This window comes from Lingula anatina, chromosome 2 (genome assembly GCF_051362555.1).
Source record: "Lingula anatina isolate TDL-2025a chromosome 2, LinAna3.0, whole genome shotgun sequence".
Lineage (NCBI taxonomy): Eukaryota > Metazoa > Brachiopoda > Lingulata > Lingulida > Lingulidae > Lingula > Lingula anatina.
Window position 1 is genome coordinate 8,266,621 of NC_141768.1, and position 15,016 is coordinate 8,281,636.

At 34.9% G+C, this 15,016-nt stretch overlaps 1 protein-coding gene across 12 annotated transcripts in view; it reads left to right on the top strand.

The window, feature by feature from the left end:
• Positions 1-15,016, top strand: part of LOC106172352 (uncharacterized) — a 32,471-nt gene that overhangs the window by 9,010 nt on the left and 8,445 nt on the right. For 6 of the 12 annotated variants that reach the window (XM_087004783.1, XM_087004782.1, XM_087004784.1 and 3 more), the window contains 15 exons: positions 876-1,091; positions 1,314-1,445; positions 1,891-2,037; positions 2,382-2,543; positions 2,938-3,114; positions 3,440-3,610; positions 4,119-4,250; positions 5,501-5,662; positions 6,616-6,791; positions 7,463-7,576; positions 8,831-8,927; positions 9,394-9,783; positions 10,777-11,162; positions 11,636-11,798; positions 12,069-12,134. In XM_087004783.1, the coding sequence (XP_086860909.1) occupies positions 876-1,091; positions 1,314-1,445; positions 1,891-2,037; positions 2,382-2,543; positions 2,938-3,114; positions 3,440-3,610; positions 4,119-4,250; positions 5,501-5,662; positions 6,616-6,791; positions 7,463-7,576; positions 8,831-8,927; positions 9,394-9,783; positions 10,777-11,162; positions 11,636-11,798; positions 12,069-12,134 (2,691 nt within the window). The remainder of the gene's footprint in view (positions 1-875; positions 1,092-1,313; positions 1,446-1,890; positions 2,038-2,381; positions 2,544-2,937; positions 3,115-3,439; positions 3,611-4,118; positions 4,251-5,500; positions 5,663-6,615; positions 6,792-7,462; positions 7,577-8,830; positions 8,928-9,393; positions 9,784-10,776; positions 11,163-11,635; positions 11,799-12,068; positions 12,135-15,016) is intronic. The other 6 variants (XM_087004793.1, XM_087004786.1, XM_087004790.1 and 3 more) reach the window with 6 other exon arrangements.

Consider the following 15,016-nt stretch of genomic DNA (forward strand, 5'->3'; position numbering starts at 1 on the left):
CAAGGGAAAAATAACAGAAATGCTTTCTAGAAAAGAGCATCTCTTTTTTCTTGCTCTTTTATTTTTGTTTAGCCTGGTGTTGACCAAACTTTTCATATCCTTGAGGAATGTTGATTGATTTTGGACTCCAATTCTTGTTTGCTCTCTTAAAGCATTACATGATATGCTCACTACATAAATCAATTGACATTATGTGTATAGAAATGCCATGGGGTATACATTTCAGATTTTGTTTAACTTAAAGAGGCTGGATGTCAAATAAACCTAAGAAATATTTTTCCAATTGCAGCATACCTGGTTATGTTTCTTGTCTCCCAGGTAGACTGTGAGCAATTAGCTAACTTATTAAAACAGTAGCGAACACTTGGTTATGTAAAGATGGACTTTCAATGGAGATTATTGACTCTCTGAAGCAATTTCATGCATGGTTGGAAAGAATTAAATAGATCAATCATTGGCAGTTTAAATGAGACGTTAGGTAACATTGATTCATTAAGCTCAATATGAGGTGGATTAATTACGGCACAGTGTGTATATTTGTCCAAGCCATTTAAATGCCCCATTTTAAAATGGCCTTTCTGTTTAAAAGAATTAAAACATATGTTTTAGACAAGAATTCTTACTTTCCTATCTTCATGTTTATATACATTGTATTCTCTAATTTTCTGTCTAACATCTTTCAGAATTTAAGTGTACACAGACAGTTTCTTATTTCAGTTTGATAAAATTGCAGATTATGCTATGTATTGAAATGTTGTTGAACATTTTATTACTGATTCTCGTATAGAAATCTGGACAAATAAATGAATAACCTAAACTTTGAATAACCAAAAAGAAAAAAATCCACAATGCAATTTATCTATTTATTGTTTCAGATCAATCTGCTGGTTGGCCTGATATTAATGAACAAGATCTTAAAAAATCTTCTGGAAAAGGTAGTGCAGCTAGTTCAAAGATGTCTGCAGCTTCTCTCTCCAAACTTCCTGCAGCAGCACCTGCTCCTTCAGTGGACATGCTGCCCTCTGCTGGGAAGGGGGAGTTTTCCAAAGCCCCAGTCTTGCCTCCCATTCAAGCTGGTCTTACAGCACAAGGTGAGAACATGAAATAGCCATTATATATATTTTACTGCAATCAGTGATGTAGAGCATTTTTATAATGTTTTAATTTGTTTTTAAAAAATAATTTAATGAATGATATGAGATCATACGCAATTGATCATTAGTAGCGTCTTCATTATTTTAAACTACAACTATTCAGCATGTAGTCATCTTTACCTTAAATATCATTGACATAGAGTATTGATTTTTATTTAGGACCTGGAGTTGTACCTCACGTCCATATCGAGCCTCCGACACCACAGCAGTCAATTCTTGCCTCCAGAGAGCAGACCAACCTCACCCGCACCGCCAGCCAGATGACCAATAGCAGGCTGGAGGAACATGATGGTAGGGTCATAATTAGTTGAGTTTTTATTGTTGTGATATCCTGTATACACATTCAATTCATCTATTTAAGTATCTGTGCTCTATGAAGCAAGGAGTTGCAACTCCTTGTATGAAGTAACATGACATATTTTCAAACTACATTATAGGAAGTTGAATATCAGCCAGTAACTCATTTTATCTCATTTTTTGAAAAGTATGCAGACATTTTGCTTAATTTTAAACAAATATTTAGTGATACTGTGATAGTCAACAGTAAAATTGTAAAAGCTGGTATGTGAAAGTGGTTTTACTATGAGAAATTTGTTGAAATGTTTATATACATATAAACAAAAGAAAAGAATATTTAACATTTATGAATATATAATTGAACATTAAGTTTTGCTTAATTGTGTTATGTTATCTAGAGTGCATATTACCCCTAATACTAATCCAAACAATATTACAGAAGAAGATGAGGGGTTGGAAGACCAAGAGGAGCAGGAGCAGTGGGCAACACATGTTGATGAGGAAGAAATAATGAAGAAAGCAAATGAGAAATCAGCTGAGAAGAAATCAAGAGTACCTCTCAGTGCAAGGAGCAGTAGAAGTAAAGGTAAAAAGGGTTATCATTATATTACAGAACAGTGAGGGTGGTATTATTAAATTTAGAGGATTTGAAAATGCTTATGAGTTATAAAAACTGAAACTATATTAGAGGTAAGATCTTTGTCTGATTTAGAGAAAGTCACAATGGCCTTCAGCCTTCAGATATGCTGGGCAATTCTGTGAAATGCTATGTAATAAATTGAAGGTATTATACTAGAAATACATTGTATTTTAAAATACTTAAAAATGTCTTTACACCATTTGGCAATACATTCACATACAGAAACAGATAAAGTATCAAAATTGAGATATGGTGTATATGAAGGTAAACTGGTCTCTTTCATCTCACAGGGCCTATGGCTGTGGGAGGTCCCCACCTACACAGCAGTGCAGAGTCTCTCAGTGCTTCCCTGAACTCCCTGGATGACCTTCCCAGGGTGCACTCAGCAAGGTCAGGGTTCAAGGCCAGTCCTCTGGGTTCTGTGACAGGAAAAAGTGTATCTTCCAAGAAATGTAAGTTGAAGATGTTTACAGGTCAAGAAGATTTTTGTTTCGCTTTTTACCTCAAAGAGTTAACACACATGCTGAAAAAAGTTAAATTTAGAATGGGCATTATTCAGCTTAGTCCACCATCTTAACAAACGCAATTCATCCAAAGGATTACATCTGGGTAGTGATTACTTAGTGAGCAGAATATTATTTTCTAGAGGTGAACTCCTGTTGGGCTGGTAACTTTCATCTAATGAAACATTGCAATGCAAATACATTTTGCTCTTGTCTGTTTTGAACAACTGTTGACAGAGATTAGCACTTCATCTGAGTGTTTTCCAAGGTTATTTTAAGACTACCTCTCTGAAGTTCTTTTAAAAAGTTCACGGTCATTAAAATATTGTCACCTACTTCATAGCTATTGGAAGTGCCCAGAGCTATGCCAGCCATAGGAGTCACAAGAGTACAAAGAGTGATGATTCACATAAAGGCAGTGTGGTACTTCTGAATGGAGGAGCGCTGTCTATTGGTGGTGCTGTAATCATGAAACCCAAGGATTCTGAGGAACATCTGGCTGTGGAAGTAGGGGGAGGAGGTGGGTATACTGTGGTTTGTATGACTGTTGAGATGTATGCTATTTTGTGTGAGGCTCTACATTGTGAAAAACAAGAAACATTGCTGAATCATCACATCAAAAAAAAAAAAATAAATAAAATAAAATAAAAAAAATAAATAAAAAAATAAATAAATAAATAAATAATTTCTGCTAAATACAATGTAAATTTTTTAGGTGATTTTCTTATGTAAGAAGTTCTTGTTTTGATATCTTTGTGGCAACAGTGCCATATAGCTGTTGGGTTGTTAATGAGTAGTAAATAACAATAAGCAACATTAAAAATGGTTTAATTGTTTGTCCACAGATGGCAGAGATTCAGGACACCATTCGGAAGAAGAGGAAGCACCACTGCATGCATCTGGACATGCACGTGCACGTGCTGCACCTGCTGCACGTACAAAGGAAACTACACAACAAGAAAGCAAGGTTACTGAAGGAAGTTCAGATGTAGAAAGACAATATGGGAAATACCGAGGTAGGACACCAATGCATCATAATTTAATTATCATTTACCTTGAATTTAAGTAGCTTCTTTCAGGAAATAATAATATATTTTCTTTACAGGGTATCTGTCCATAAAATTACTTTTTTCTATACTAGACATCCTAATGACACCAAGTGAATGGTGAATTAATCCATATTTTTATACCATCTTAGAGATAGTGAGTAGTTAAAAGAATCCTGCATTTTGTTGCATTTTCATTCCCAAAATTCCTTAAAGATTTAGTGGCAACTAACAGCAGTCTGCTTTACTGAGGTTTGATTTTTCGTTTGTATTCAATTTGCATGTAATATCTGCTATTTGATGTCAGTATTGAGACATAGTTTCAACAAATGAATGTAGACATTCTTTGTCCTTATTTTGTTTGAAGATTTTAATAATACCCTTTTTTATGATCTTTTGTATTGCTTTCCACTGTGTATGAATTAATGATTTTCAAATCCTAACTTTTTTGTGTTTGAATCTTTCTTTAATTGGACAGCTGTAGACTTTCACGGTGGTGATTTTGATGCCACGGCATCCATGTACACCTGGAGTTACAATCCCCAGGGGGAGTCCGTGTCAAAATTTGGCACATCAGTGCGGTCAAGCACAATTATCACAGGTCACACAGGTAGATGGTAGAACCAATATCATAGCTGACTAAGCAGCATAAGGCTAGGCACTATATAGTTAATATGCAAATGCACGCCTGTATATGTTAACAGTGCTTTGTGATGTCACCTGCATGGGGCTATATTCTAAAGTCTGAAACCTTTTTCCATAAACACATTTTTTCATTAGAAGCATGCATATGTTTTCAAATTAATTACTTAATATTCAAATGTACGAAGGTTCTAGACTTTGTAAAATATAATCCCAGGTTGATAGAACTGTTGAGAGTCAATGGCAAATACACAGTAGCTAGCTATTAGGTAGTGATGCTCTTACAAACACCAACTAAAACTTACATAAAATGGAGCTACATGCTTTTATTATTAATACAATTTTTTTTATTCCAGGTGGCTTGTTTGTAACTGATATACTTATAAGAATCATATATATACATGCATATTGATTATGAAACAGCATGAGGATTAGGGATTACTTATTATTAATCGGTTTTCTTCATTGTTTTAGTTATTACACATGTATGCCATATATTGTATATGCATCTAGCACATCATAAATCTGATTTTAGTTTAGCACCATAGCATGACATTGTTTTATCCTTTATGTATAACATTGATCTTATCTTATATACACACAGACATGAGGATAACTTTTGAGGTAGTGACAGTCCCAATTCTGTGCTGGCCTTAACTAAGTTATTTCCATTACCCTATGTTGACATATTTGATTTGTTTTTAATTATTGTATTTACAAATAAACCTTGCTAGTCCAGAGGACCTGCTTTACCAAAATTTATGCCAGTCCTCCCCTTCTTCAGGTGGTCATGACTGGCCAGACAGACAGTTTCCCCATATCTGTACACATACTTGTAATTTACTAATTGCAGTTAATACATAACAGTATATTAAGACATACTGGTATAAAACAGTACAAGTCACGGCTTCCTCTATATGTATTACTATATATGTATTACTATAGATATTGCTGTTGTATGAATGTTATGTATGAGTGCATATGGCTATTGTATTTAGAGGCCTTCAATATATGACATGGATCAGTAATGCTGCTGAGTCGTTATAATTTGTATAATTGACCTTTTAACCCTTTTATAACATTCAGTTTTATAATTGCACATGAACACCCAGTAGTTTTTTTAAATTTAATTTATTTATTATTATTATTATTTTATTTTATTATTATTTTTTTATTTGCTTGGGGACTTAAACTATCAACATAATAACATTTTTTCAGCTGACTCAGTTTCTGAGGGTTTGCCTGCCTCAGAGTATTCTGTACCACCTGCCAAGTCTTCTAACACCCCTGCAGTGTTTCTTGAGCCTGAAATTAGGGTTCAGAAGTCATTGTCACCAGGGTCTAGCTTGGGACACTCTGATGTTTTAACAGGGCTTGAAGGTACAGCATGATGTCACATGCATGTGTGATGTCACGGGGATTGCATTACCTCACTGAAATTGCTGTGATGTCACTTCAGCTGCATGACGTTTTTGCCCTGACATGCTTGATGTTACTTACACTTCATGATGTTATTTTAAATGCACAGTGTCACTTTGACTGCATGAAGCCACCTTTGACACCTTTGGTTTCTGATGCTTCACTTAACTTGTTGTGCATGTTCTCTTGTGACTTTTTACACCAATATTTTGTGTTGTTAAATTTTGTTTAGAAAATGTATTTCATTTATATACCTTCATGCACTTGCTATCTTAATTTTCTTTGCTTTTTTATCTTTTAGATTCTCACTTTTTATGAGCTGAAGATTCTAATGCATGAACTACAGCACATGTATTTTTCTGTTATTATTCTCTTTTCACATGCACTTTTGTTACAGGCAACTTGTTTGAATTTGCACAAATGCTGAAGTAAAGTAAAGTCATTGTTTAGTAACTTGTATTTCATTGCTTCATTAGAGTGATTGTGTTTGTGGAAGGATATACATGTGTACTTTTTATACCAGTGCTATTAGGCAAGCATTTGGTGCAAAATTTTTGCTTTGCTAAATTGCTTATTCTCTTTGGTGTTATATTAAGTGAGATTGCACAAGCACACACATACACACGCATCTAAATAAAAAAAGTACTAAGATTTATATCATGCAGCTAATGAAGAACACTACATATGATATCAACGAAGACATATGCTTTTGAGAAAATGATTCATTTAAAGTAAACTTTTGGTAGAATTTTGCACAGAGGTTATTTTAAGTAAAGATTTCAAGTTCATGTCTTTAATTTCCTGTACCAACACCAGTGTACCAGTGTCAAACACAACGTCACACTGCTTCACATCGCTATCATCACAACTACCACAATGTGACATATCTGAACACATTTGTATGTACATTCCAGCTGATAACCAGTCCCACTCTCATACCTCTGAGGCAGAAGCTGCAGCAGCAGTAACTGAGTCACAACAGGAGGCAGAGAAGAAATTGATTGAGGCACTGACTGCGCATGCTCGTGCGATCGCAGTCAGTGTTCTCAATAAGAGTGATGCAGGACAGGACCTAGAGGAGGATGCAAGGGTAGGTATATGATAATACCATGGGAGTAATGTGAAAAATTGGAAATAGTTTACCTATATTGTTATAGTTAATATACTGTACATAATGTTTTATAATGTTTTAGATCTTTGTGAAGAGAAGCTGACAGTCCTTTTATAAAATAAAATAACATTTGTGACACTGTTTTGAAAAATATGCCAGTAAAACAAACAAAAAAGTATTTACATGTATTTTTATATCACGTAGTTTAAAAGATAGAGTAACTTCAGTTGGTGGTGGAATGTTATTAGAATATTACTTCAATTAAAACCATGGATGCATGATCAATAATTGCATGATAACCACATATAACTTTCATTATTCACTCAGGAAAATTCACGGCATATTAAGTTTTCTGGTCACAATAGTAATTTATTTTATTTTATTTTTTACTTTAATTTATGATCATTATTATTATTATTATGTAGTGCATGTTAGATACAATAAGCATCACAAAGAGCTTGAATATATGTAAACTTAATTATTTTTAATTTCCATCTAAATGCATTTAAAAGAATTTACAGTGTTAATATTTTCATACATTTGCATGAATTTAACCTACATGCAGCTTCTTTTTTTTCATTTAAGTAGAAAGCAGTCTTTTAATCTAAAATCTTTGCTTACTGTCAAAATTTGGTTGCATTTTGTTTTAGCTTGCAGCTGAGTTGTGGATGGAGCGTTTGCCAACGCCAACACAAATTATTTCCCGTAGTCAGTCACTGAAAGATGTTTCATATTTAGACTATGAACATGATCATGATGAAGATGTAAGATTGAAGGGAAGAGTGTAGTGTATAATTGCACAGAATGTCGCTGTTTTCAGCACTGTGTGTTGAGTGAATTCATTGTCACAAAAAGAAAAGAAAACAAACAAACAAAAAAAAAAAAAAATAAGAAGAAGAAGGAAAAAAATTTGTTAGATGTTCTAAAAAAAAAATTCAAGATAATTATCATACTGGGTACTATTACCCTTGCATTTCATCAGCTGGATTCTGTGGAATCTTCGTTCAAATGTTGCTTTACATGAAAGGTGAAAGGCAGCCATTCCTCATAATGCTTATTACTTAACAATATTTTACTGAACAGAACAGCCAGTCACCTATCATTAAAGCACATTCTGAAATGATTACTCACTAGATGGCAGCACTGCACAGGCACCTTAACCCTAAACTTTTCCAAGAGAACAGCACATTAGAAGTGGTGTTGGGAAAATTACACTGGCATTGTACTGGTTATCTTATCTTATTTATTAGCATATGCACTCATTTTGTTTTCAGTTCATTTTTGTTGCTTCTGTTATCACTATGAATTTCATTTATTTATTTCAGTTTAGTTGATATGTTTTCAGTTCTTTATTTTTTCTCTCATATGAAGTGAAAGCACAAGTTTTGATTTATAGCAGTAGTTGATAGAGTTTTTAACAATTTAACATGACTTGATAAAAATATAAAAATTAATGATGACTGTAAACAGTAGAAGCATAATTTATAATTTTGTTGATTTGGTGTATTTTTTATGGTATAGGCTAACAGCATGCTACAACATAGTAGAGTTGAGATACACCCAGAAAAAAAGGACAACTTTTTCACTGGGACTTTTTTATGATCTTGACTCTGCACCAGTAATCAAGCTATTAATATATTAACTATATAAATGTCATGGTTTCAATGTGACTTTGTTGATTCAGGAGTTTACTTGTATTGCCATATTTCACTGACAGACATATGAATATTATGCATGAGTGATACCAATGTAATGGCATAATAAACAAAATATGACAGTTACAAATTCTGTGCACATTAGACATGCATGAGATAGATTATCATGAATGGTGGTGGTATCCTCTACTTAGTTTTTAGAAGGGATGTGGTTACAAAGCCCTACGTTTTAAAAATGCTTTGCACTCTTTTCAAAAGTTTTATTCTGGTGGCAGTTACATTCCATAGCCTATTCCATTAGATGAGCTTCTAAAGCCCATACATTTTATCCAAATCTTATTTATTTTTTGATGTTTGTTTTAGGAGGCTGTGATGGAGATAGTTAAACGTAGAATGAAGAGTGCTGAACCCACCGCTGCTGAGTACAGAGATTTACTGCGTGAAACACTGGCTAGTGTGGGTAGGTGGATAACTGAAGTGACAAAATAATAGGGATAAAAGAAGTCAGGTCTTTGAAAACTGCGTATATTTTGTGATATTGCTTGTGCTCTAAGGCATTGTTTTGAATGTTTTCTTACATACATACATACTGGTACTATACATACACTTTACATGTTTGAATTTTTTGTGTTCTTTAGATAGGACTACTGTGTGTATTCCCTGCATACTTTGTTCAGTTCTAATTTGGCTTTTAAAAATTAAACATCCCATCATTTCCTTTTAGATGAAAGCTCTTTAAATTAAAAAACTTTGTTTATGTTTTGCTTTATTGCTTTATTCTTTTTATACCTTGACTATTGTGGTGATTTTTAGACCACTAGAATGTGAACTTTTCTATTAAACTATTTTCTGTCTTTATTTATTTCAATTTAATTATAAAAAATCTTGATTTTTACATCATTTTCTTCATTACGTAAATGATTTAGTGACCAAGGGCACGGGTAGTCCCAGCGTTCATTCAGTAGATGAAGTAAGTCCAGAGTTGATAGAAGCTCTGGCAAACAAGGAGGACATAAGGCCAGAAGATCTAGAAATAATTCAAAATGAGGAAGGCAAGAGTGTCATTCGCTCCAGAACACACAGTCAGAGCCATAGTCAAAGTAAAACTCAAAGTCGAAGTCAAAGTCAGACACACAGTCGTGGTCTCAGTCATGGTCATAGTGAGGCTCGTAAAGGGACTGGACGCAGTGAGGTATCCCAGCATTCTTCACATGTGTCTCAGTCTCGGCGGTCCAGTGGGAGTGCAGTGAGGAGTGCTGTGGACACACTTGAGAGGAAAGCATCAGGACAGGAAGACGGCCACGTGATGCCGGAAGGTAGACACTATACTCACTGCACACCTAGCACCAGAGAGTTAATCGCCAGCAAATTTGTTTTCGTATGCCTATGTGATGTAGGCCTAACAGCAGACAACTTGCAGTTGAAAGCAGCACCTGTACCTCTTTTACTGTGCTTGCATGAAGCATGTGTCATTTATCATCAGCACCTGCACCATAGATTATTGTTGGTCATCTGGCTTGCATGGTTAAGGGGCTACTGTTGTCATTAGGCCCCTGTTTGTAGTGTCCGATGCCTGCATTGAAATATGCTGCAACTAAATGTCACAGTGTCATGCCTGTGTGGTCGGTGATTGCCACTTTGAGTATGCCAACATTCACTTCACCAGCACATTTGATCCTCAGCATGCTTGCCTCCAAAATGTGCCATCATTTGGATAGAAGAAAGTGTTGTCATCATGTGTGCTGCTACCTACAGTCTTGCTATTAACAATGCATGCACTGTAATCTAAATGCCAAGCTAACAAGAAAATATATGGCGTGATATGCACTAGAGAAGGCATTTTGCCAAGGTTCTGCTTGAAATTTCACTGGCACATGAACAGTTACTAACAATATACTTTTGGACAAATTGCAACATTATATTACTCACATATACTTTCCTCAGATATTATTTCCATTCCTGCATTGATAGTGCCCCATGTCTATGATAACATACAATTTGCTTGCCTTGCCAGCATAGAAAGCTGTGCTTTAACATAGTGCCTCTTCCACATAATAGCTTATCCTACATCCTTTAATTCTCATCAATAGTGACTGTTTAAATATGTATTTGTCATTAACAAGGCACTTTATATTTGAACAAGAACATTTAATCAATATTGTAATATATATCCTAGCTTTTGTTTCATTGAGGTAAGTTGCAAATAATGATGTTGGTTTTCATGTAGGAACTGAGGCATAAAATGAATTATTACATTACATGGTTATATGGAGTATTATGGGCATTCACAGTAAATATTTGTATTTAAGCATCTGCTGCTGACCAAATGGAAGATGTTGATGCACAAGTAGCTTCAATGGACCTTATCCCCTATGCTCCCTTGCCACCTATAGCTACAGCTGATGACAGTAGTGCACAACCTAGTCTACCACCAGATGGCTCTGGTGAAAGCTTTAAGCCATCTGCTCCAGGAAGCCCAGCAAAGTCTTCCAAATCTGCCAAATCTGGGAAATCTGCCAAGTCTGTAAAGTTTGTAGAGAATGTTAAAGAAGAGAAAACAGATCCTGTGAAAGGAAAGAAAAAAGCATCAGCAAAGAAAGCAGGAGAGACATTAGTTGTGACAGTGACTGATGATGTAGAGCCAGAGTTGTCCAAGGAAGAAGCAGACAAAAAGGTGCTAGCAGAAGTTGCTCAGGTAAGATTCACTTTGTCCTGTTCATTGTGATTTTATGTAAATAGTTCAAAAGATTTCACACAAGTCATCATTTAAGGCTGTCAACTCAACAGAGTTATGATACTGTAGTTTACAAATTAGTGGTTGATGGGACAGCCCCTGAAAGATGCCTCATATATCAAATCTTTTATTTTACAATTATTTTTAAACAATATTCTGACAAATTGCAAAAAGTATCAGAAAAAAAGACTGCATCCACCTTTGCATATTATGCCATCTACTAGGAACAGAGTTGTTTGTATTATTGTTTAATATCTGTTCACTGATTGTTTCACCATTGATTCTTTCACTTGTAGGTGTAACTGAGCTAGGGGTTAAAAGAATCATGTTTTAAAGCTTCATTTTAAATTCTTATTTAAAAAAAATTTTACAATTCTTTTTGTTATTATTATTATTATTATTATTATTATTATTATTATTATTATTACTGTCAGGAACTTGCTCAAGCCGATGCCAAATCCACAAAGAGTGCAAAGAGTGATAAAAGTTCAAAAAGTGCCAAAAGTGGAAAGAGTGCTAAGAGTGCTAAAAGTGGGGCATCAAAGAAGAGTAAGACGCCTGATGACAAGAAGATATCAGAGAAAGAATTTGTTGTTGGTAAGTGGCATTAACAGATAGTGGAGTATAGACATACAGAAAGACAGATCAATATATCAATGATTATAAATGAATAGACAGATAGATATAGAAATACGTCAATTAACAAAAAGTTTGAAAAATGTAGTCTTAATCTGTAAAATAAAAAATGGCATTGTATATTTAAAATGAGTTATATTTTTGTAAATTTATTTATAGATTTGACTTGAGTCGATAATAAGGAAAAAATGATAATTGTTTCATTTTGTCATTACTGTTTCAAACTTTCAGGTAAAGTTGAGAACAAGAAAGAGTTGGAAGAACTTTATGCTCAGCCTGAAGATCCTGCTGCAAAAGGTCAGTATAATTGTCTGCATGGACTACAATAATCATTTCATATATTAGAAACATTTTGTTTCTTAATGTAACTTACATAATTGTCTATGTTTATGTACGTTTTGACTTCGTAGTTAACTTGTGCATGTGTGGAATCTTTTATAGTATATCTTACAACCCTTTTATTGTACCACCAGCGTTAGCGCTGGCGGTACACATGGTTTTAGTCCCGTCCGGTCCGTTCCGCCGGCTCCTGCGGCTCCGCCGGCTCCTGCGGCTCCGCCGGCTCCGCCGCCATGTTACCGTTACCGCTTCTCCTCCTAGACGGTAAGGGCCTACATACCCATCTCTTGGATTTAGGTCACCTATAATCTCAACTCGTTCCATGTAAAATTTGGGCTTTGTCGGTATTGGGGTCTAGGTGTGGCACTCATTGCAATGCACCCTTGTCCAAAAATGGCAAAATTAACTGCTAATTATCTACCCTACGGAAGGAATTATGGGAAAAATTTCTACAGACGGCTTTCCAAAAGTCATATGTGTAGATTTCAAATATGCCCTTGGATTTTACCTTTGACCTTTATTTCAAGGTCAAACGGGCAAAAATTTTCAAAAAAATGAATTTTTTTACGAAAAAAAAATTATTTGCACTGTTATTCAGACACCACACAGACTTAACCAATAATATAATTGGAAAATGTTACCCTTCAGGTCATCTTTCATCTGTGTGAATTTGGGGTCAATCGGTGCATTTTCACGGGTGTAGCGGCCATAAGATACCGAAACTGAAAACTGTCTCTAATTCGGGAACCGTTAATGCTAGAGACCCATTCTTTTTTGCATTTTGTAGAGCATGTAAAGCCCAACACTGGAGGTGGTCTCCGTTTTTTTGTATTCCATACGGTTTTCGAGTTACGCTGTATCAAAAAGTACATATTGGTGGTGAAAGCAAAATGTGCAGTACGGTAATGGATAATAAATTTTGAACTCTGGAAAAATAAAACATAAGGCTTGGCAAAGCAGACAACTTGTGGTCAAAAATGACATTATTTCATCAAATTTGAACTTCTGGAACTTCAGAGCACTTCCCATTTCAAGAATTTTGACCAAAATGACCTTTTCTTTATTTTAATTAATTTTTTCTGTAGGAAATTTATGGCACATTAAGGTAACTCCGAAATTATAACATTTAGTCCCTTATATCTCCAAAACTCGCAGAGATAGGTCCATAGTTACTATTGAAGTTGAATAGGAAGTCATATACTGGCAATCTTACTGTGACCTTGAAATTGACCTTTGACCTACTTTTCACCATAAATTGAACTTTGCAAATTTTGCTACCCTTTTATCTCCAAAACTGGCAGAGATAGGTCCATAGTTACTATTGAAGTTGAATAGGAAGTCATATACTGGCAATCTAAATGTGACCTTAAAATTGACCTTTGACCTACTTTTCACCATGAACTGAACTTTGCAAATTTTGCCTCCCTTTTATCTCCAAAACTGGCAGAGATAGGTCCATAGTTTCTATTGAACTTGAATATGAAGTCATATACTGGCAATCTAAATGTGACCTTGAAATTGACCTTTGACCTACTTTTCACCATGAACTGAACTTTGGAAATTTTGCTTCCCTTTTATCTCCAAAACTAGCAGAGATAGGTCCATAGTTACTATTGAAGTTGAATAGGAAGTCATATACTGGCAATCTAAATGTGACCTTAAAATTGACCTTTGACCTACTTTTCACCCTGAACTGAACTCTGCTAATTTCTTTCTCTTTTAACTCCAAACCTGGCAGAGATAGGTCCATAGTTACTATTGAAGTTGAATAGGAAGTCATATACTGGCAATCTAAATGTGACCTTGAAATTGACCTTTGACCTACTTTTTATCATGAATTGAACTTTGCAAATTTTGGTTCCCTTTTATCTCCAAAACTGGCAGAGATAGGTCCATAGTTACTATTGAAGTTGAATGGGAAGTCATATACTGGCAATCTTTCTGTGACCTTGAAATTGACCTTTGACCTACTTTTCACCATGAACTGAACTTTGCAAATTTTGCCTCCCTTTTATCTCCAAAACTGGCAGAGATAGGTCCATACTTTCTATTGAACTTGAATATGAAGTCATATACTGGCAATCTAAATGTGACCTTGAAATTGACCTTTGACCTACTTTTCACCATGAACTGAACTTTGGAAATTTTGCTTCCCTTTTATCTCCAAACCTGGCAGAGATAGGTCCATAGTTACTATTGAACTTGAATATGAAGTCATATACTGGCAATCTAAATGTGACCTTGAAATTGACCTTTGACCTACTTTTCACCATGAACTGAACTTTGGAAATTTTGCTTCCCTTTTATCTCCAAAACTAGCAGAGATAGGTCCATAGTTACTATTGAAGTTGAATAGGAAGTCATATACTGGCAATCTAAATGTGACCTTAAAATTGACCTTTGACCTACTTTTCACCCTGAACTGAACTCTGCTAATTTCTTTCTCTTTTAACTCCAAACCTGGCAGAGATAGGTCCATAGTTACTATTGAAGTTGAATAGGAAGTCATATACTGGCAATCTAAATGTGACCTTGAAATTGACCTTTGACCTACTTTTTATCATGAATTGAACTTTGCAAATTTTGGTTCCCTTTTATCTCCAAAACTGGCAGAGATAGGTCCATAGTTACTATTGAAGTTGAATGGGAAGTCATATACTGGCAATCTTTCTGTGACCTTGAAATTGACCTTTGACCTACTTTTCACCATGAACTGAACTTTGCAAATTTTGCTTCCCTTTTATCTCCAAACCTGGCAGAGATAGGTCCATAGTTACTATTGAAGTTGAATAGGAAGTCATATACTGGCAATCTAAATGTGACCTTGAAATTGACCTTTG